Source organism: Periophthalmus magnuspinnatus, chromosome 21, assembly GCF_009829125.3.
Source record: "Periophthalmus magnuspinnatus isolate fPerMag1 chromosome 21, fPerMag1.2.pri, whole genome shotgun sequence".
Classification (NCBI taxonomy): Eukaryota; Metazoa; Chordata; class Actinopteri; order Gobiiformes; family Gobiidae; genus Periophthalmus; species Periophthalmus magnuspinnatus.
This window is the reverse complement of record NC_047146.1, coordinates 26158249-26180577: the sequence shown is the minus strand read 5'-3', so window position 1 is coordinate 26180577 and position 22329 is coordinate 26158249. Positions and strand designations below refer to the sequence as shown.

Here is a 22329-nt window from a genome sequence, read left to right as displayed (position 1 = left end):
TCTACTTGGACACACCAAGTTACGGTTCAGATCTGTGGAAAAGTGAGGTGATGTGCGGAATCACCACTTGTAATTTCATAAATTCAAGTTTGATAAGTTTAATGCCGTAATGAAATAATAACCCCATCGAGAAAAACAGGTGGCAAACCCTTTATTGGATTAAACAATCCAATTCAATATTTGATCCATCTCTCTAATCCAGAGATAGAAACATTATCTATTCAGAATGTGTTTTATGCTACGTACACATGTCACAAAACATGACTGGATTATACATATCAAGAATGCACTACGAGACCAACCATAAAAACTCTTTAATAAAGTCTCATTTAATACATTAACAACTGCTAATTAGTACTTCCTGTTTGCTGCAGCACACAAGCTGAGACTGAAGAGCAAGGTCCTATCATGGTTCTGAATGATGACATCTGTGTCGATTTTACCATGTACAAGTCATATTGCTCTCATAATGAATATTCAAGTGCTGCTTTATTTTTAAGCCGAAACCCATTTGCACCTATTCATCAGCAGCAGCCCGGCCTTGACTAGGTTCGTTTCCCTGTAGTGGATGGAGGTCTAGCTTTTCGGTTGCCAATCATCCCTCCAGAAAGAGAGGGAGGGAGAGAGGAAGAGAGAGAGAGCACGGAGGGTGAGAGCCAGCGAAATGATGAGAGAGAGGGAGAGAGAGATTTGGCATTAAGCAAGTCTGTATCCACTCAGACATCTTACTGTTGGCACACTGACTCAGATGGGGCTATCTCAGAGGCTCATTTAGTTTCTTGCTTACGGACGCCATTTTGAGGATTTTTGACAAATCAAAAGGATAACACGGCACATTCTATAAATTCATAACTCATTTATGTTATTTCAGTGGTTGAAAAGAAAATTTTGAATAATTGAAAAGATAAAAGAGGTAGAGCACATAGAATATAAAAATGTAAATATGTAGAGATTATAGCCAGTCTGTGTCTATAATGTCTACAGGACATGGAAAAGAACAGCAACAATCACACAAAAGCAAATGTAGCACACCAGCGCACTCACTACACACCAATGTTGTGCAATAACCTTCAAAAAATTTGTCATAGTAATGGGTAATTACTTCTCGCCCAAAGTAATTGCGTTACTGTGTGATTAAATTTACTACTTACCAGATAAGTAACTTAAATTACAAAAAAATCCTCAAATTCACTCCAGCTGCTTTTTTCAAATAAAAACAAGCTATATTCAGCCTTATTTGTCCTGCAAATCAACAGATGCACCAATGAGCCATCATTATATTGTTATAGGCTATTCTGCTTCACAGAGATCAAGCACCAACATGGACTCAGAACTGTACAGTCACAACCATACAGGGCAAACAGCTGCCCTCTATATGCAGCAGACTGTGGCCAAACAGCATTTACCAAATGCACAGATATCAGAATATTACAAACATGTGCATGCCACATGACAGCACTGAAACGCAGGTAAAACCAGAGGTGAACTGCCAAACAGATATTAGCTGCACTTAGGTTAAGTCACGTGAGCATCGCTGACGTCTTTTTAGCGATCTGTAAACTCCGACGCACGTGTCACTCCCGCTGTTGTTGTCTGTTTTTACTCCCATCACAAACATTGCCAAATAATGATGTTTATCCATACAATGTACAAGAATCTGCATATTTCCTCATCTGTGTTGAAAACAGTGAGTATCCGCTTGCTAGTCAATGCTGAATAAATTAAATGCCTTTAAGTCTTTATGGTCACCTAATGCTGCTTCTGGTTGGTCACCTTTACAGTGATTCTTTGTTTTAGCCAATCACTGTCTCTAATCTCTCATCTTGATCTTGTTCACTTCCCAAAACAAAGGAAAAACCTTGCAGCCACTCTGAATGAGATGAAAGAGCTGAGTCTGATCTGTCACTGCTACAGCATCTCACAGTAAAATAACCAGCCCCGTTACACTGACAGTAACTGTAATGACATTACAGTAGAGGAAAGAGTAGAAAGAGAGTAGTTAGATTAATTCTTACTAGTAAAAATAACGCTAGTAACACTGTTATGCTTAAACGCCATTATTCCTAACACTGCTATACATACAACAGACTCACTATACATACATTTATAGAACAGTTCAGTTGAAGTTAGAAGGTAAACCAACAAACTCTCAATATAAAAATGACTTCAGTTATACATGGTGACATATTTGACCCTTGAACATCCACTGTTTTAAAGTTTTCAAAAATACTGCCAGTGTTGAGAGCAAAAGAGAGTTGTCCAAAAGCACTTTTCCTAAACGGCACAGAGCAGTCACCTTTCTTTTCACAAACTCCTTTAGAGGAAGTGGAGCAAGATTCTTAAAAACGTTGTATACCAAAATTAAATGTGATTGTGTTGTCCCTAGAATACATTGACAGTTTCCATAGCTTGTAACGCAAGTAAATACACGACACAAATACAACACACTATTACAATATTTTTCACATACAGTGGGAGTTGAATTTACCAAGGCCACAATGCAAAGTACATTCAAAGTGGTTTGTAAACAAGTACGGTACTGAAAATCTGCTTTTATAATCCCTGCTCGTCGTGCCAATATATTTAGATCTAGCCTCTGCTCTGATACCAACAAAAAAGCACAAGAAGGCAAATCACATTTTACAGACATGACCAAGCAGAGCCCTCATAAGCGATGTGCTTTTGAACAAGTTGTTTTTTATGTCCCTGCATTGTATTATTCCGGATTATTCCCGCTCCGTCTGTCACCCACGTCTCAATTATTGACCGCCAAGCCCTGATCCCATCTCCTGTATCAAACCCCTTGATTCCGGCATGAATTCCCAGTGATCCCCTCCGCGTGCACCTCAATTCAAAGTTCATTTCCGCGGCTTAACGGGATGGGAGGTGAGTCGGAGCACATCATAAGCATGTATTATTTTGGATGGAAAATGCTACAGTGTATAAGCCTGTAGAAATAGCAGCCAGATGAGTCTCTGAGTGGCTCTTGTTGTTTGTTGTTGAATGGTTGAGCATTGTTTGAATCAACACTATATGCATGATTGATATGCTAACAAAAGAACTGCAGGAGAACTATGTAAATATTTAGAAGTCTAAATAAAGTCAGAGGTGAGTACACACTTGTAATGGAAATTTATTTGGTTAAAATAATTCGAAGCATTGCAAGGGTAAATGCCCTAATGAGAGTTTGCATCCTTTTTTGTGGAAGAGGTACTCAATTTTGTGACTTGAATAAAAGTCAAATGAAAAAAGCACATGGAAAAAGCTGTCCAATAATTAAATAGGTGCCCATATTTGTATTGTATATCATTGCGGGATAGGTCCAAAGTCCTAACAGGTCTACTACTGCTACTACTACTATCAACTGGCCTATATAATGTATGCTAATCAACTCAGTTATGTAATTTTGCAATAATATGTAGACTAATATTGTCTACTACTACAACAACAGCTACTACTACTACAACAACAGCTACTACTACAAAAAATGCTACACTACAGCCAGTACTACTGCCACTATTTCCCCAAAATGGTTTCCAGACAATCATTTGGCCTTTAGACTTAAGTAAAGTACATATACCTAAACTATTTAATTAAGTACAGTACTTTACTATTTTACTACAATGCAGCTGTCCAATAATCACATAGGTGTCCATATTTGTATTGCATACCATTGTGTGGAAAGGGCCAAAGTCCTATCAGGTCTGATTTCTTCTATCTATCTTTGGGTACACTATATTGTGATTGCTGGAAGAGAACATATCATTTACTGCTCTATTTTATTATCAAAAACAGCCCCAAGCAGAAATCCAAACATCCTGATCACCTTAATATAATGATACGTCTATAGCACTGTAATTTTGTGCAGATGTACGCTCATTACACCAGCGTTTTTGTAATTGTTTCCTGTTTGTTCTAAATGGTCTCTCCCTCTTCCTCTCTCTCACTCCCTTTCCATATATCTTTTTTTTCTCTCTCTCTTCCAAACTTACCACCATCACTCTCCCTCTTCATCTCCTTGTCTTCTTCTCTCACTCTCTTTCTCTCTTCCTCACCCCTCAGTCTTTCTATCTCCATCTCCTTGTTTATTTTTCTGTGCCTTTAATGTGGAAAAGTGCTATATAAAAATTTAACCTTTCTTCTATCCATCTCTCCCTCCCTTCCTCTCTCTCTCTCTCAGCCCCTAACCCATGTGAGGAGAATGATGGACGTGGGCCCTGTTCACATCTGTGTCTCATCAGTTACAACCGCAGCGCGTCGTGCACCTGTCCACACCTTATGAAACTCTCTCCCAACAAACAGTCCTGCTTTGGTGAGCTCATAAACATGCATCTTAATCTCATCTCAATCTACATATCTGACACACAGGGTAATGACAAATTACAAACTTAAATACTGTCATTATGTCTGAGGAAATATGACTAATGCTAAAGGTAAGTGTGACTTTTACCACTTTAGGAATACTGTGATGTAGAAATAACTCAATTTTAAGTTGTTGTCATGTAATCTGTGAACTATTTTGCCAGTGCTTCCACTACTACTACTACAACTACTACTACTTCTACTACTACTACTACTACTACTACTACTACTACTACTACTACTACTACTACTACTACTACTACTACTACAAAATGCTATGCTAGAGCCACTACTTCTACTTCAGCAAGCCGGTACTATTTCTGCTATTTCACCAAAATGTTTTCCAGACAATCAATTGGCCTATATAATGTATGTTATGACTTAATTAATTTTACAATTGACTAATCTTATGTGTAATACTACTACTACTTCTACTACTACTACTACTCCTATTACTACCACTCCTATCTTTACTACTGTCACTGCTACGCCAAATACTTTTATAATGAGCACCAATATAGCCATTTCCCATGAAAGCTTTCCAGACTTGATGACTTGTTTCATCTTCATTGTAATTTTATACCACCTTGTAAAAGCACTTACTAATTATACAGGCCTGTAATTGAATGATTTACCGTATATTTGAACAGATACTTGGCCATACATAAAGATGAAAGATTTATCCCTGAGCCTCTTGTGACTACTTTCTTTGGGACTTAAAGGGCCCATATTATGCTATTTCTTAATCTATGTTTTAATGTTGTTTCCTCATCACTAACATACCTGGACATACATATTTGCATTTTGTTTTATTCACACAAGTTTAACACACAAACCCTGCATATGTAGGCTGAGTTCATTTCTTAAATGGAAAACACTCTGTTCTGCCTTGTGATGTCACATGGTAATACAGGAATGTCTATGATTACATTCCTAGTCATGTAAATCCAACTTTTCTGTATTCGTTTAGCCTCTGGATAAACTACCATCTCCCAACTGCACAGAGCGAGAACATTTGTGATAAAAATAGCTCTTGGCCTTTTGGTTTTTCTTTGCACACATCATTTTCCTGCATATGATTGACACGTGCATTTGCATGATAAGATAACAGATGGTTTGGACAAAAAAGGTCAAAGACTTTTCTCTCTGTTTTGTATCTCCATCAGCCCTGAAAAGGTTTCTCCTGTATGTGCGACGCTCAGAGATTCGGGGAGTGGACATCGAAAACCCATACATGAATGTAATGACCGCGCTGACCGTGCCGGACATTGACGATGTGGCCGTGGTCGATTATGATGCCCTAGAGGAGAGGATTTACTGGGCCGACATCAAAACCCAAACGATCAAACGTGCTTTTATTAACGGGACACAGCTAGAAACCATCATTTCTGCAGGTAGGAGAACCCATCTGTGCAGGACAATGTGCCAAAACATTCACAAACAATACACAGTTGTCTATCTCTCCCAGGTTAAAATGTAAATACTTTGCCAATATTTATCTCAGTTTCTCTTCACCGCCCCTATCTTTATTTTTGTTTTTACTGTATCTCTATTTTAGGACAATACACACATTTATTTTGCATTGGTTGAACATAACAATGTAAAAGTAGAAAGTACTCTACTTAAGTATACATTTTAGGTATCTGCACTTTACTTAAGTACATTTTAAAATGGATACTTTTTACTTTTATTTTACAACATATGAGAGCAGGTATCTGTACTTTCTACTCCACTACATTTTTGAAGAGGACTGAAAAGTAAAAGTATTTTTTTTATTATTGCCTGAAACCTGCTGTAAAGGCTGAGGGGTTTATTTTTAACACACTCACAATCTGAGCAAACAAAAATATACAAATAAAACAGCTAGAAAAAAATAAAAAATCGATTCAGTTGTTTCTGTTGAACAAAATTCAACACAAGTCTGCTTTATTAGATATTAAAGTATATTTTTAAACATGTACTTTTAAACATGTACTTAAATACTTTAACTTAAGTAGATTTCTTCATGTGCTACTTAAACTTTTTTTTTTTTTTTTTTTTGCTCCCGTATCTGTACTTTTCCCACCACTGTCTGTAGTAACTTTCAAAAAGAGGTGAACAATATGTTAATATATTAATAATGTTGTGAATGCTCTTTTGAAACAACAAAATGCAACATTTGAAATGCAACATTTGAAAAATAAAAAAAAATTTAAATCTGATTTTTTTTTTTTATTTTTTTTTTTATTCCTAAGCCTTAACTAATTTGAAACACATTTTAGCACATTTCTGTTGGGTTACCAAAATATCCAATAATTATCAACATTGGGTTACTTGTTCATTCACTTCATACACATTAGGGGCAAGATTTTTAACAGTCTTGCCCAAGGACTCAACATTTATCTGTGGGAACTGGAATGGCACTGCCAACCTGTGGGTCAGTGGATCTGACTCCTCTACTAATGATGTTTATGTTAAGAGAGGGATTCAAACTGCCAGGCTTTGGATCAGTGGATCTGACACTCCACTACCAACTGAGCTACACCCACAGTTATTTATTTCATACAGGCAAAATGAGTGATGTTTCTTGCACAAGGACCCAACAACAACAGTATGAAATAGTGAGAAAGGAATTCAAACTGGCAATGTGTTATTCATGTCTTTTAATTCCATTATTTACTTTTTCATTATGGCAGCCATTATACTTTTGACTTTCTGAAAAGACAGAATATTTTGTTTTGAATTGCAACACTAAGAATCAAAATTTTTCATCACCTTAAACCCATGGATAAAACTGCCTAGGAACCAGTCACTTGTAACCTGTAACAGAAAAAAAAAAAAAAAAAGAATTTGCCTTAAGCCTAAAATGCCTCTATATACTTATTCCAATTTTCAAGCCTTTCTTCTATAAAATGCATTTCTGTTTCTGTTTTGCTCCGGACTACACAACAGTATAATTGTTTACCGATTTTCTCTGTTGCAGACATAGTGAACTGCCGTGGCCTGGCTTTAGACTGGCTTTCTAGGAACTTATATTGGCTCAGCTCCGAAAATGACGAGTCGCAAATCAATGTGGCTCGCTTTGATGGATCCCTGAAGACCTCCATCATCCATGGCATTGATAAGCCAAGGTGCCTGGTAGTGCACCCGGCCAAAGGGTAAGTAGATTAGAGCCCCTCACCTCCGGGGCAAACTCTAGCATAAAACAAATGCACAGGAGACTACAGATTTATTTATTATGGACTCGTGTTGGGGAACATTGCGTGAAATGCATGGGTTGTAAGCGTTTTAACCACAACAAATTAATGTCCAAGATTTAGATAGCAATAGTAATAGAGTCACTGAATTGGATGTAGTGGCTGGCTGTTCCCAGAGTTTTGTGAATGAGCTTTACAGTAATCTTATATACAGTCATTTCAGTGCTCATAAATTTGATCCCACCATAGAATATCAAATGAATGAAGAAATAGATGGAGAAATTGTATAAAACATTATAAGAAAATATATTCACTAATTGGCTTCCCATTATAACTACATGGTACTTGAACAACATAGATTGTTACATTATGCTACCTTTTAATGATTGTTTTTTTTTTTTGTGAGCAACATGTTGTCCTCAAATTTAATGTGAATTGAAAACAGGCAGTGATGTGATGTTTGTGAATGAGTCTGCTCTTTTGAAAGGTTCCTTAGTGTGAACGGTTGAAATCGGATGTCTTTTTTTTTTTTTTAAAGAACCAAATCTTTTTATTTCAAATTTTTATTTATCCTAATATAAGCTGAACTAACACAAAAATCAGCAGAAAAGCAGAGCAGGCAACGCAAGTGAGAGATTTGTGCACAAAGACAAGACTGAGTTGGCATCGCAATAGCAGTTCATTTTTAATTATTATTATGATTGTCGTGCAACGTTTTATTTAGATTTTCATCTTTTCAAAGAGTAAACACATTCCCAGTCTGAGTTTCAACCATTTTAACACAGCTGAGCATTGATCACTTCTCTTTGCGATTAATTTGTAGATAATATGAGAATCTCACATTGGGTTCTGTCGTATAAATATTAAAAGAGCCAAGAGCCAAGTCTTGTTCTGTGTTGTCTGTAGATTTTGTCTGTCTGTATCACAGTGTTTTACTAATTGCCTACTTACCTGTACTAACTTTTAAAACATTTTACTAATTACCAAACTAACTTTTTATAATCTTGTATTTTATGTGTGGTGGCATTTTACATCTTGCCATAGGGACTGCAGTTGGAAACTAGCTGTATAGCTAATACTGGCGCATTTACAGAAATGTCGATTAATGTGCATTGTCCCTATTCAAATAAACTAATAAATAAATAAATATCACTAAAAACAGGATGCTAAACTGTATGTAGAAAGTATATGATGGAATGCCTGATCTGTTTTTACAAACAATGAAATTATTACATTATTAACAGCAATGAAAAGTAACAAAGTGCAAAAGTACTCTACAGCTAGGCTATACTTCATGTTGCATTTTTACTGTAATTTGCATATATTTGTTGTTGTCACAAATGTATTGGCATTCTGCTGCTCTGCATAATGAGCCAAGATTGCTAGATTAGACTGGATTGTTACTAGTAATTCACAATGTGTTTGGCCTTCTAGATGGTGTTCAGCTGGAGTAGAAATGTGGTCTTGTTGTGGCTAGTTCATTAACCATTAACCTCACACCTCTCCCCACAGGAAAATCTATTGGACAGATGGCAACACTATTAACATGGCCAACATGGATGGGAGCAACAGCAAGGTCCTCCACCAGAACCAGAGAGAGCCAGTAGGTCAGTATCAATGCTCTGTGCTGCTTTTACACCTTAAACTCACTGTACTTAACAGGAAGTAGAAATTATGGCTACACATTTTACTCCAGAACAAGTCCAATTACACAGGTCAGCGCTGTAAAACTGAAACTGCTCAAAACTAGATGCTACTACTAGTGTAAGACGTCAGGGCAATATTATATATGAAAAAATACAAAATAAAACAGGAGTAAACATTTTAGTATTGAAATCAGTATTGATCCTTCCCTATATTACATAAAATAGACTCTTTTGAGCTTTAAGCCATGTTATAATGTCGTTACCTCATCAAAAATATACCTGGAGTTCTGTTTTGTTTCACTTACGCATGTGTGAGTAATCCTTTTTTATTATAAGTCTGTTTGCATCACCAAAGCTCAGAATGCTCTGTTCCATCTTGTGATGTCATGTAGTGGTAGTTTTTAAGTTAACAGTTACCTTTTACATTTAGTTCAGTAAAACTAGGTAATCCCAAGGCTAAAAGACCCAGATGATTCTAGTGAACGTGAATGAAGTTTAAAAACACAGGGGAGCACTTCCTGTTTTACCACATGACATCAGAGTGTTTTCCCTTTGAGAGAAGAACTCTTAAGAAGAAGCCTAAATATGCAGGGTTTGTGCGTGAATAAAAAAGACAACTCCAGGTATGTTTGTGGGAAACTACATTATAACATAGAAAGAAAATAGAAAATAGAACATCAGAAAATAGAGCAATATGGGCCCTTTAATATCGCAATCGTAGTTTGAATTTTGTGACAAAACTATTACGGGTAAATACATATACAAATACGTATTTCTTCCCCACAAAAACACATCTTTTAAAAGTAAAGAATACGCAAGTTTAAACCAGAAGTGTCAGTGATTTTAACCATAACAAAACAATGATTCAGCAAAGGAATATTTTAGGTGAAAACTGAGATTAAATCAGGAATAAATCGAAACTGGAAACAAACTAGGTCTGAAGACTAATATACGAATGAAGCTGGAATGAGACAGTTTCTTAAAAAAACTAAACCAGGACAAAACTAAGGCTACACTGTGTTCTACATTTAAATTGCTCAATGAGTACCAGCAGAAGAGGTTCGGCAACAGTACCTCAACCACTTTACTAAACAAATCATTAAATGGGGCTGTCTTGAGCCCCATCTGGGGACAGAGAGGGACCAAAAGTGAAAGAGTTCTGCTCCTTTTTGGCTTTCTGAGGCACAAGAGCCATGAAAGGAGGCCAGCACTAACCATGTGCTCACAGTGGCTCTGTGCTGGGCTCTGGCAAAGCTTCTGTAACCCAACCAATCAAAACAAAGGATTCATCAAGAGCTGAGGGGGTAAACTGGAAGTGAACTGGGACTAAACTAGAATTAAACCAAGGACTGAAACAAAAATAAACCAGGACTGAAGATGGATTTTGACGAGAGAGTTGTACATGACTGAAACAAGTACTTGGGTCTAAATTATGATGAGGATTACACCAGGACTAAACCAGGACTAAACCAGGACTAAACCTGGATTAAACCAGGACTAAATCGGTACTAAACCCGGACTAAACCGATACTAAACCAGGGCTAAGCTAGAATTACACCAGGACTGAAAACACAGAGGACATAGGACTAAATTATGATTGCGACTAAACCAGGACTAAACCAGGACTAAGCCAGGACTAAGCCAGAACTAACTTCAGCTGACGAAAGTGCTTCACATAAAAGTACAAGCATAGCATAATGCATAGGGAAACAAACAATAAACCACAAGGAGTAAAGTCGGACTTAGCAGAACGAAATTGAAATTTGGCCAAAACATTGTACACCACTAAAATATAAACTAAGCCAAGACTACATTATCAATAAACTAACTCTAAACTAGGATAAAACCAGGATTAAACCAGGTCTAAGGCATCTTTAAATTGGCCAATCAAAGCAGATTCTTCATTCGCTAAGAGGCTGCTTCTAAAAATGGTTCAAGCCAAATGCAAATGATAAATAAGAAGATTTCAAAGTATTAATCATGCAAAGCTGCTCTAGTGCTTCAGGAAATACAGAGCAACTAATGTGGATAATAGCCTACCATAAATAAAGATAATATTTGTTTTGTATATACTAAATTATTGCAGCTATTATTATTTTAAAAGCACTGTCACGACTTGAGAAAGCACTTTGATACATTGTCCTAGTTTCAAAAGGTGAGAAAAAAACACTTGATTGTGTGCTTTAGTCTAGACTCAGACAGAAAGAACATCTTTTAACATCTTTATTGCTCTGAATAATCAGGCTTAAATAACCCGATTTACCCATCATTCATTCTAGCTAGCAACTTCTGTAGCCAACTGAATCTGTACCACCGCCAATCACACACATTAGAATAATCAGTGGCTTTATTTACATGAATACCAAAAAGCTGATCATAATCTGACTTCTGGAGTTATCTGATTATTGAAATGTCATGTAAACAGTTTCAGTGTCAGAGTGGAGTAATCTGATTTCTCCATCTCGGATGGATAGCTGCAGATCACTCTAGTGAGTAGCAGATTTTTTTTTTTCTTTTTCATTTGTACCAAAATGACTACATGAGATTGCTGAATCCTTCGTATATCATCAATTAAGAAAATACAATTGGAGAACAAAGTAAGTACAGAGCAGTGGGCGTATTCTGGTGGCGCTGAAAACTGGGATTGATCGGCAATATGGCGTCTTGAAAATAAGAGATTAAAAATTGCTCAAACATACTCAAATCTCTCCAGAAACAACTTTGAGAGGGTAAATAAGAAGGGGAAACAACTATAACATGGTTAAAAGCTCTGAAAAGTCGATTTTGCATAATAGGTATAGAATTGGAACAGTTATTTTAAAATTCAGTGTTCCTAATCTATTATTTATCTGACACATCATTTTGTATTTTTCGATAATCATATGTCTTTAGCCTTGCCTTATTTTATTGTAGCACTCTGAGATTCTATGGAATGAAGAGTGCATTATAAATAAAATGTATTATTATTTTGTGAATGTAAACCCACACCAAAAATCAGATCTGATTATTTGGTTAATGTACCCACTGTCATTTACTAGATATCCCTTTGATACAGATTTAAACACTTGTCAAGAAAAGGTGTTATTGAAAAATCTCAGTTTGATCTTTGTAGCCGTCTCCCACCTCCATCTGCCCCACGCTGCAGGCTTCGTCCACTCAACAACACTTGATTAGCACATTTGAACAACTCGACAACTGCACAGCCTCGTTCCAACCCTCAATCATCTCTCCCTTTGTTACTGCTGGATTATCATATAACACAATGGACAAGGATGATGCGGTCAAATGTATGCATATGCCGCCATTGTGTATGTTGGTATATTCTGAGAAGCTATTTTTAAAGCTCACAAATTCTGACAACATTCAGTACCATCTCTATTTGTGAAGGACAAAAGAAGCTGAGAGCGAGAGAAAATATAAATTTCAAAGCTCCTAGTCTTTGTTAGAAATCACAATAAAAGAACCCTGTATTTTAACATGTACAAACTTCTTAAATTCCATATAGAAATAAACTTTATATGAACTGTATGTAAAATGTGGCTTGATCTGATTAGGAGAGTAACAAACATACCAATGTTTTTGTTTTGTTTTTTATGTATTTTTATGCCCCGCATCCAATCTTGAGGAAAATATTTTAAATTGTTCAAAATTAAACTACAATAAAAAAAATTTAAAAAAAAATCCATATTAGGTTTTATGAATCACTACAGGGTGCAAACTACATTTAAACTGGTTTAAAACTGCAATTCAGACATGGTAGGGAGCGGGAGTATGTTCCATTGTTAAAACCCCTTCGCATTACGGGTCATTTTGGTGAAATTGCCTACTGTAAGTATATCTGCTGAGCATTTATACACTTTGGAACACACATAAAAAAATAATTTCCTCATCCTCGCCTAAATTTTTTTGTGAAAATGAAGGTGTAGAAAGCTGCAGTAGGGAGCTGGGGACAAAAATACACAAGATTGTTGACCACTTACATTTCAAATTTGAGGTCAATACCTATAAAAATCAGAGTTTTACAATCATTTTATCATGAGTAAGTCCAGGCCTCTCCAAACCTATCTAAATGAAGACATTTGGAGAATGTTTGGAAAAACTGCAATAACTTTAGAATGTTTCAACCCACAGACATCAATGAGGGCTCTACTGAAAGCTCACACTGAGAGGAATCTGTATTTGCACACCCAGCTGCTCTATTGCTGTACATTTATATATCATATCAAAACACAATATAAAATGTATATTTGTATATAAAATATAGTCAAAACAAGTGGTATAGGTCATAATAAATACATATTTACAAAGCACACACTGCAAACAGTGAACAAACACACACAAATTTCAAAATGTAAACAAACACACACTGGAAACTAAAAACACACTGTACATGATTGTACTGTGTGACACTCTGCAACAGTGGCTCAGTGGTTAGAGCCACTGTGGTTTGGTCCCCCAACCCGAAGGTTGGAAGATCGACTCCCGTTCGGACCATTCATTGGTTGACACCATTGTCATTGTGTCCTTAGTTCTGTCATTGTGTCCAAAGTGAGTGTGTGCGTGATTATTGGTGGTGGTTGGGGGGCGCAGATTGACAATTAAGTCAATAGCACAATAAACCACGCTTACCGATCAGGAACAGCACTCAGTCCTATACTCCTCAGTCCACCATGAGATCGTCACCCGGTTCCACGAACCCCTCCGGGTCCAAGATGCCTCTAGTTTAACTTGTACAAACATCCACAGTGTCCTCGGTCACGTACTTCCTTTTTTTTGTCCGTTTCGTCATGTTTAAAACGCAAAAGTGCTGCGTAAAATTACTCAATCACGCGCAGATCTTTGTATCCAGTCTCCTCTTTTTACGCGCGCAGAAAACTCCGTCTGTTTACAGTAAACCACTGCATTTCACGCATCAGCATGTTGTTCATGGGCTTTAAGGGGAAAACATCACTAAACGTGTGTAATGTAACTGCTTGATTCTACAAGGGGGAGAGTAGGGCGTACTCTTTCAGTCATCTGTAGCTCTCATTCACTGTCCGCGGCTCCAGTAACCCACAACCCCCAATTTATTGGCCAACTTTGGTGTCAATCACAAGTTAACAAGTTTGTTTTGCGCTGAGGAACAAAGTTGGCGCTGTCAGAAGTTTATTATGCTTGAAATCGACAAAAGAAATGCAAAGAAGTGACGGAACAGATTTCACTTTCCTGCAGCAGATTGGACATGGAGGATCTAACTTCCTTTGTGGACATAATTTCTTGACTGGATTATATTCTCTGGACCTTTATGGAACAAATGAGACCAACCTTGTGTGAATATGTTGATGTTTGACAGAACCAGAGCGCTCAAAGTTAAATGAAGTCCAAATCCACATTTCTGACTTCTCTGTAAAAACGTCTTTCCTGTCAGCACTGTGGTGATTACAGGTGTAAATGGTTTATATATTCAGAAAGATGAATGCCGTATCTTTCATTTGATGTGTAGATTGTTTGTGTGGGTGACGCAGAAATACACGTACATTGCTGTAAAGTTGTAACGTAAAGGCGACGGCCCACGCCGGCCGTCGGAACGCCAAGTGGTTAATAGTCTCTAAATTAACATGTTATGTGAGCACCCACATTGAAGACCTTACCCCCTCCAGCCAAAAATTTCTCACGCCGCTCCTGCACAAAACATTATTCAAAGTGGCATTGGTTCATTTTCATAGGTTACATTCACATGATATCAGAGCGATCTAGAACGCCTGTTGTTTAAAAATTACTTTGAGGAAGGTCAGATTTATGTGCTAGAATTTTTTTTTTTTTTGCCGTCTCGAGACGGCATTATTCAACAGGTCCTTTTCACAGAGCCGCCCAACTAGTTATGCTTCTCTCAAAAAGTGTGGAACTGCTCTTCTTGCACCATTCATTCTCTATGAGGACTTAGCAGTCTTACAATCAGTATTTAAATATCAGACAGCGAACTGCAAGTAACAGATGAATGATTACAGACGGCACGTTAAGACCTTTACAGTGACACAAGCACTTAATCAGATGAAAAGTGTGTGTTTATATAAGTGGTATTTGTGTCTCAAAGCTCTTGCTAACCTAATTTAAATCTCAAAATAGAACGCAAAACAACTTTATGAAAATACACATACAGATTGTGGCGCTATTTTAACATCACTAAAATAATTGTAATCTGATTTTTTAATAAGAAAATTTAACGTCATAAGATTATCATGGTAATTAGTGTACCCATTCCCTGACAAATATTAATAAGCTTTAGCATTTGTCTTCAAAAAGAATGAGTCTCTCCCATACCTACTTCTATACCCCTTGTATGTGTCATTCTATTTTTATAACAATTTCTTGCTTGGATCAGTTTACAATACAATTCAAAAGCTTTCTACAATATATATTCTAACACTGCTTTACTTTACATTCACTGCACACACTGACCAAATTTTGCGTGTTGAAATGACAAAAGTTTGTGTGATTGTCAGTGACATTGACATCCATATCGTAATAATCCCTCCTAATTGAGGCATTGCGGCCTGATTTAGCGAAACCCATGCACGTTTTGCCTCTGCTGCCATTTTCACACATGCACAAGGTCACACTCACACAAACACCATCATTATTGTACCCGTTTTCCATTCTTTCCTTTCTTCCCAGACCTCCTGTCAGCGATTCAGATAGCGTAGCATGGCTATAATTCAAAGGCTTCATTTATGATTATGGGTTAGACCTGGGGACAAGAGTAAATTAACGACGCGCTTCGACTGTGAATCTGCCAGGCATAAATTCAGCACATGTGAACAGATCATGAGCCATCCAAAAATCCAACAGCAATATATCTTTTGTACAATGTAAGTCATTATTATTATAAAATATGCAAAGTAACCAATAAAATGTATTTTATTTTGAAAAGAGACATGGCCCATTAATCAACATCAATTGGTCAACCCTCCACCAGAGAACTTTAAAAAGCAAAACCTTTAAATGATGGTTTTGTGTGTATTATGAAGTCTTAATGATACTTCTGATATTTAGACACCTCTTTCTCCAGGTTTAGAACTGGGTTGTTCTAATTTTGTCCTAGTGTTTGTCTGAGACATTTATTCTATGGTAATAGTCAAAATAGTGGCTGTGTCCGAATGTCTACCCCAGTCCCTAACCCTTCATTCACTACATACACTCTCACTCTTTAGCAGACTCTATAGTCCCCTCTTTCACAGAGCGGCACTCACAACTTCCAGGTCATGTGACTCTAGTGTCTGGGTGAAAAAAAAGTCTAAATGCTTAACTCTGTTGAAACTTGATATCTGTAATAAATAAACAATACATTTTGTGTTGACCAGTGTTAAGTTTTTTTTAGCTGATTTAGAAAAAAAATTGATGTGCTGAATCCAAAAATGATGTTGGTTTTGCTCAATCAGGTCAACTTTTTGACCTAACTTACATATTTGTTTTTTGACGTTTTTGTTTACGTGTAGGGGTATTTTAATGTCATATGAGGCAAAATTATTTTATATCTTTCGCAATAAACGATTTCTGAAGACTTTGCATGTGCCAACTTATGCCTAATTGTTTTTCTTTGTTTTTTTCATATTACAAGTGAATGAAATGGTATTCGACTAGAACAGGGGTCGGCAACCTTTAACACACAAAGAGCCATTTGGACCCAGTTCCACGGAAAATAAAACACTGGGAGCCGCAAATACTTTTTGACATCTAAAATGAAGATAACACTGTATATATATATATATATATATATATATATATATATATATATTTATTTATTTTTTGCTTGTTTTTTTTTACCTTTAGACTTGTAAACAACTATAGTGTGCTTGTGACAGGGGTCTCCAACCTTTTTTGCACCATGGACCGGAATAATGTAGGTTTTATTTTCACAGACAGGCCTTCTACACGTGGCAGATAAATATGGCAAAAATAAGGTACGTGCATAAAAAATACAACTCACCACACCGCTGCATCAATGGGAGCCCTGTGCTTGTTTCTTTGCGATGAGGTGGTCTCATCGAGGAGTGATGAGAGACAATGACACCCGCAGTGTGATTATGTCTAGTCTGCTTTGCAGTTCCTTTCAAAAAACTCTAAAGGCTTAGAGGCTTTTAATCCCAGGTGCTTAGTCTCTATGTGCCAAAGTAGTTTTGAAGGTTTCATTGCCTCATTTGCTTTTCCCGCATATTACACAGAGCGGACTCTGCGCGTGAAAGTCACCCGTAGCGACAAACCCATATTTTTAGTAGGACTCCTGGTATTGTCTGTTAAATTTAGCTTCCTTTTTCTTGGAAGTCGTAGGCTCCTCTTCTGGCTCCTCAGTTGGCCTTTTCCCCTTTGTTAAAAAGCTCTCCAAAGACTTTTGTTTTGGCTCATTTTCACTAGCTTGTGGCTCTACTTTTGGGCGACGTGTCTGATGTGATAACAAGAGCAGATCTAATATACTTGTCATTATGTCAAATAGATTTCTGTGGCGATTTCCTATCAGTACTTTCATGATATATCTACCGACGAGCTTATTAGACGCGCTTCTACGTCAGAGGAGATCCTCCTGCTCCTGACCCCAATGCGCACAGCATCTGAAAATCCGGGCTGTGTCTTTACGCAACGAAAAATAAGTAAATATAATTTTATTTTAATATTTCAAGATTACAATATTCTTCAATTAAAAAAAAGAACTAACACAAATAAAATACACTTCAATTAAATACTTAAAATTTATTTTCCCAAGCCACGCAGAGCCGCAGTATAAGGATGAAAGAGCCGCATGTGGCTCCGGAGCCGCAGGTTGCCGACCCCTGGACTAGAAGATAGTAGTAGTAGGGATAGTCGGGACACTGCTCAGCATTACACAAAGAATAACTGGCCGGTGCAGGAGGAATTGGTGTCTTGCAGAGCAAGGAATGTCATCAACAAAGCTGGGATGCAGTCATGATGGCTGATTACTGTTGGACTCTGAAGAGAGACATCCCTGCTACTAAGCATTCAAGGGGTTTGAAGAAACCAAAGTTCATTCCCTGAATTTTGTACAATGACGACGTAATGTTCAATTTACTTTTGGATGAGAAATATTAACAAAAATCAACTGACAATGTCTCCAAAAATGTAATCAATTTAGTCAGAAGATCAGATTTTTCTAAATCAATTTGCATAAAAACCTGACCTGATTGAGGAAAATGGATGTCATTTTTGGATTCAGTGGTGCAAAATGATCCTAATTCAGTTGAAAAAACATAGATGACTTACAAAACATTTTTTTCTCAAGTTGCATCTCACGTAAATGGATTGGATTATAATAATTTTTTTGCCCACAGATGCCCACTACATTTCAAGGTGCATTGTGGGAAATTTTGAGTGCACTACTTTTTCACCAACTGGACATTCTGACACTACTGAAAATGGCGTGACCCCTAAATAGTGTCCTATGTAATAGTAGCCAGAATGTTTTTGCATGTAGACAAGGAATACTTTATTTAATATTGACAAAAATTTTAGAAATGAAATCTTTGAAAAGCAGATCTTTTCCACATGGGGGTGGACATTTATTCCTGTTCTATTTCAGCTGGAGTCCTGTACAGATGTGGCTCTTAAATATACATTTAAGGAAATAAATACATAAGCAAACATATGTTGTCAGCAGTAACACAGTGGTAAATGACAGTGTCTGGATTCTTTCTTATGCATTTCATCACTAAGGCATTAAAATTACTGGAGCTGTGTTTACATTTAAATTCAGACTACTACAGCTTTACGTGTAGGGAGTCAGTCAGTGCAGTTGGTGAAATTTATAAGCATTTAGTTTCAATGTAGAAGCTGTTTTTCTTTGCCTAATGATTTCTGTTGGACCTTGGAAGCTTTGATTCAACAATATTTTTTTTTTAATATTTTAGTAAGAGAGATTTATTATACAAAGATGAATATATAATCTGTCCATGCTGTAATAAAGGACATTGTTTGGTAACATTAGCAAGTCCACCTATCTGTTTTTAATTATTATTATTATTACTGGCCACATCCATGTAAAGCATCTGTAGATCACACTCACTGATGCACTCTTGTCAGATTTTTCACTTAATGGCTTCAAATTATAGCCATATTATCAAGGTGTATACAACAATGTAACTAATTAGCCAACACATCCTATTTTTCAATAAGAGAAAACATACAACAAATATGAAATTTGGATCCAATAGTAGAGAAAAGTACTTGTCAACCACAGTGTCAAAATAACACCTTGGTCTGCTGTCTGCATCTGAAGCATTTTTATTGTCTGCAAACCATGAAGTAACGCTGGTGCGCTTTTAGCAGTGTGATGTGCAAACTCCTCTGTAGCCTCTGAAAGTTGTGAAACACCCTTACAAAGTCATTCCTGGTGTATAATTAGGGTGCTAGAAATGCGTGATGCTACTGATGATTATACCTGAACTGCTGAAAAAAAATAAATAAATCTATGATTGAAAGAAAATAAATTTAATTTGACTGTGCCAAACAATGCAGAAACCTAAAAACTTCAGCACTGCGTTCACCAACTTTAACATTAGCACTTTTGTTTTGAAAGTTGATGGTTGATAATGTGTCCAATGTTTACCTCTCAGCCCAAATCAATCTAAACTAAAATTCGGTCCTATGTCCCTCTCTATCTCCTCTCTTCTTTGCTCTGCTCCTCTCAGGTCTGTCCATTGACTTTGCTGCCAACAAGCTGTACTGGATCAGCTCAGCCAATGGCACTATCAACAGATGCAATCTGGATGGAGGCGGCCTTGAAGTGCTCGAGTCCATGAAGAGGGAGTTAGCTCGTGGCAGCGCTCTGGCCGTGATGGGTGAGTGAGGGATGAGAGGTGGAGGAGGGGCTGGTCAGGAGGGCTTGTTCTGAATGCTGTTGAGGATTAGCACACAAGTGTTGGAAAATTAGCCTGTGAAGTGGCCTAGAGAATAGAGCTATATTTAGTGCTTTGTCTAACCTGCACTTTTTGCTTGGGTTTGTTGGACTTTATTGGATATCTGTAACATGTTGCTGTTCTAACAGTAGTTATAGTAACGATGTATAGAGAGGGTTTCAGTGTTTGTCATCTGGTTTTTGTAATGAAGACGTTTCAGCCTATGTATGTGTTACACTTTCCTGTTATAGAGATTGAAAGTTATTAATTGATAAAGTCCACCATCTTTGAAAGTGTGAGAAACATCCATAGAGAAGCATCAGCCAAAACCCTATACACTTATTAGTTGCTGGGTCAGTATTGGGAAATGCATTTATTATATTTTAGTGTCACGTTACATCTGTGTGAATGCTATCTAGCATTTTAAAGTCTCCATTAGTTCAGTGTTGACTTATAATTCCAGGAGACATGAGGACACAATCCTGATACATAATTTTGAGGACTTTTCAGTACTCAAAAAATATAACATTTTGTTTTCAATTGTTGGTTGATATGACAATGATCTTGGTTTTTTATCATTCTGAAACTAGTAGCATTAGTAGATGTTGCTGTTTTCCGATAATGTAGCAGAAGCAATGCTTCGTGTAAAATAATAATAACACAAATCTTGCATTTGTTTTGCTAGTTGGCCTGGAGAAGTATTTAAGATTTAAACATCTTTTCATTTTATATAGTGCTTTTCCACCTTTAAGGCACTCAAAGCATTTAACATCACTCATTCACACACACATTCATACACCAGTGTTCACAGACACTGGGGACAAGATGGGTTAAGTGTCTTGTCTAAGGACACGACTACAGCATTTATCTGTGGGGAGTTAGAATTGTACCGCCAACCTGTGGGTAAGTGGATCTGACTGATCAACCAATGATATTTATGTTGAGAGCGGTATTTGCCAACTGCCGGTCAGTGGACAAACACTCTACCAACTGAGCTAATGATGACAAACACCTTGATCAGCCTTTGTTTCTCAACAGTATAATTTATTGGTGTGGTGGTGCTGTGTCCGTGATGGCTGAGTGCTGATGGAGAGCAGAGGCTTGTCACAAGTACATCTGATTGCTTCAGCGGATTAGCCCACAAGTGTACCAGGATTATAGGTTTAACCAGTTTAGTGGCCTAGAGAATAGAGCCATATTTAGTCATTTTGAAAAAAAAGAAAGTGTGTTGTGTTAAGTGCTCATAGGGGCCTTGGATAATTAAAACACAGGGCAGGGGTGACTGATGATTGATTTTTGCCACACGTTTGTAATGGAAAGGGTGGGGGATGTTCATTAAGTCTTGATTTTTTTTCTCTATCACTGCTGGATCTGATATGTCACACCATCCATCATTCTGTAGGGTCACATAGGGCCGCCAAGAAATCTCAACAAGATACAGGGTTCACTTTCACTTCCCCGGGTACAGTAACAGTGGTTGTAGTAGTCAGTAGTTAAAGGTACCCTGACCAATTTGATTCATTTTTGTAGAGCAAAGGTCAAAGCAGCAGTTGTCTCTCAGGGCTTCAAAAAGTTTGTTCATTAAATTAAATAAAAGTAAGAAATGAACAATGTAACAGTCATTGGTCAGATATGTAGCTACAGTTATTTAGGTTTGGCTCAGTTTAGTGTAGAGTTCTATGTATAGATATACAATATTTGAAGATAAAGCTAAGGTAACTGTAAATTATGGTAATTTGAAAAAAAAAAAACAACAAAAACAAACAAAACCAAAAACTTGCATCTTTAAGAAATAGACAAGGCAGGGGAAGTGTATTTGTATAGCATAGTTCATACACAAAGTAATTCCAAGTGCTTTACAGAATAAGAATGGTATTAAAATCACAATACAAACAAATCAAAACACAAAATTAACATTAAAAGAGAATAATGCAGAATAAACGCCTTTTAGTCATACGCACAGCTAAACAGACCCTGGATTTAAACATTGTCAAATTGGAGGCCTGTCTCACATCTTCATTAAGACTTTTCTAGGTTTTAGCTATATAAAACTGAAAGACTGATTCCCCATGTTTAGTCCTGACTCTGGGCACCAGCAGGAGGCTGGTCCCTGAAGTCCTCAGAGTGCGAGGTGGTTTATATGGCATTAACGTGTCACAGATGTTCTTTGGTGCTAGGCCATGGAGAGACTTATACACAAGCAGAGCTGCTGTAAAGTCTATTCTCTGAGCAACAGGAAGCCAGTGCAGAGACCTGGTACTT

At 37.1% G+C, this 22329-nt stretch overlaps 1 protein-coding gene across 1 annotated transcript in view; it reads left to right on the top strand.

The window, feature by feature from the left end:
* lrp1bb (low density lipoprotein receptor-related protein 1Bb) overlaps positions 1–22329 on the top strand; it is a 464724-nt gene that overhangs the window by 268555 nt on the left and 173840 nt on the right. The window contains exons 27-31 of the mRNA XM_055230393.1: positions 4181–4312; positions 5529–5756; positions 7325–7499; positions 9051–9145; positions 19861–20010. Of these exons, the coding sequence (XP_055086368.1) occupies positions 4181–4312; positions 5529–5756; positions 7325–7499; positions 9051–9145; positions 19861–20010 (780 nt within the window). The remainder of the gene's footprint in view (positions 1–4180; positions 4313–5528; positions 5757–7324; positions 7500–9050; positions 9146–19860; positions 20011–22329) is intronic.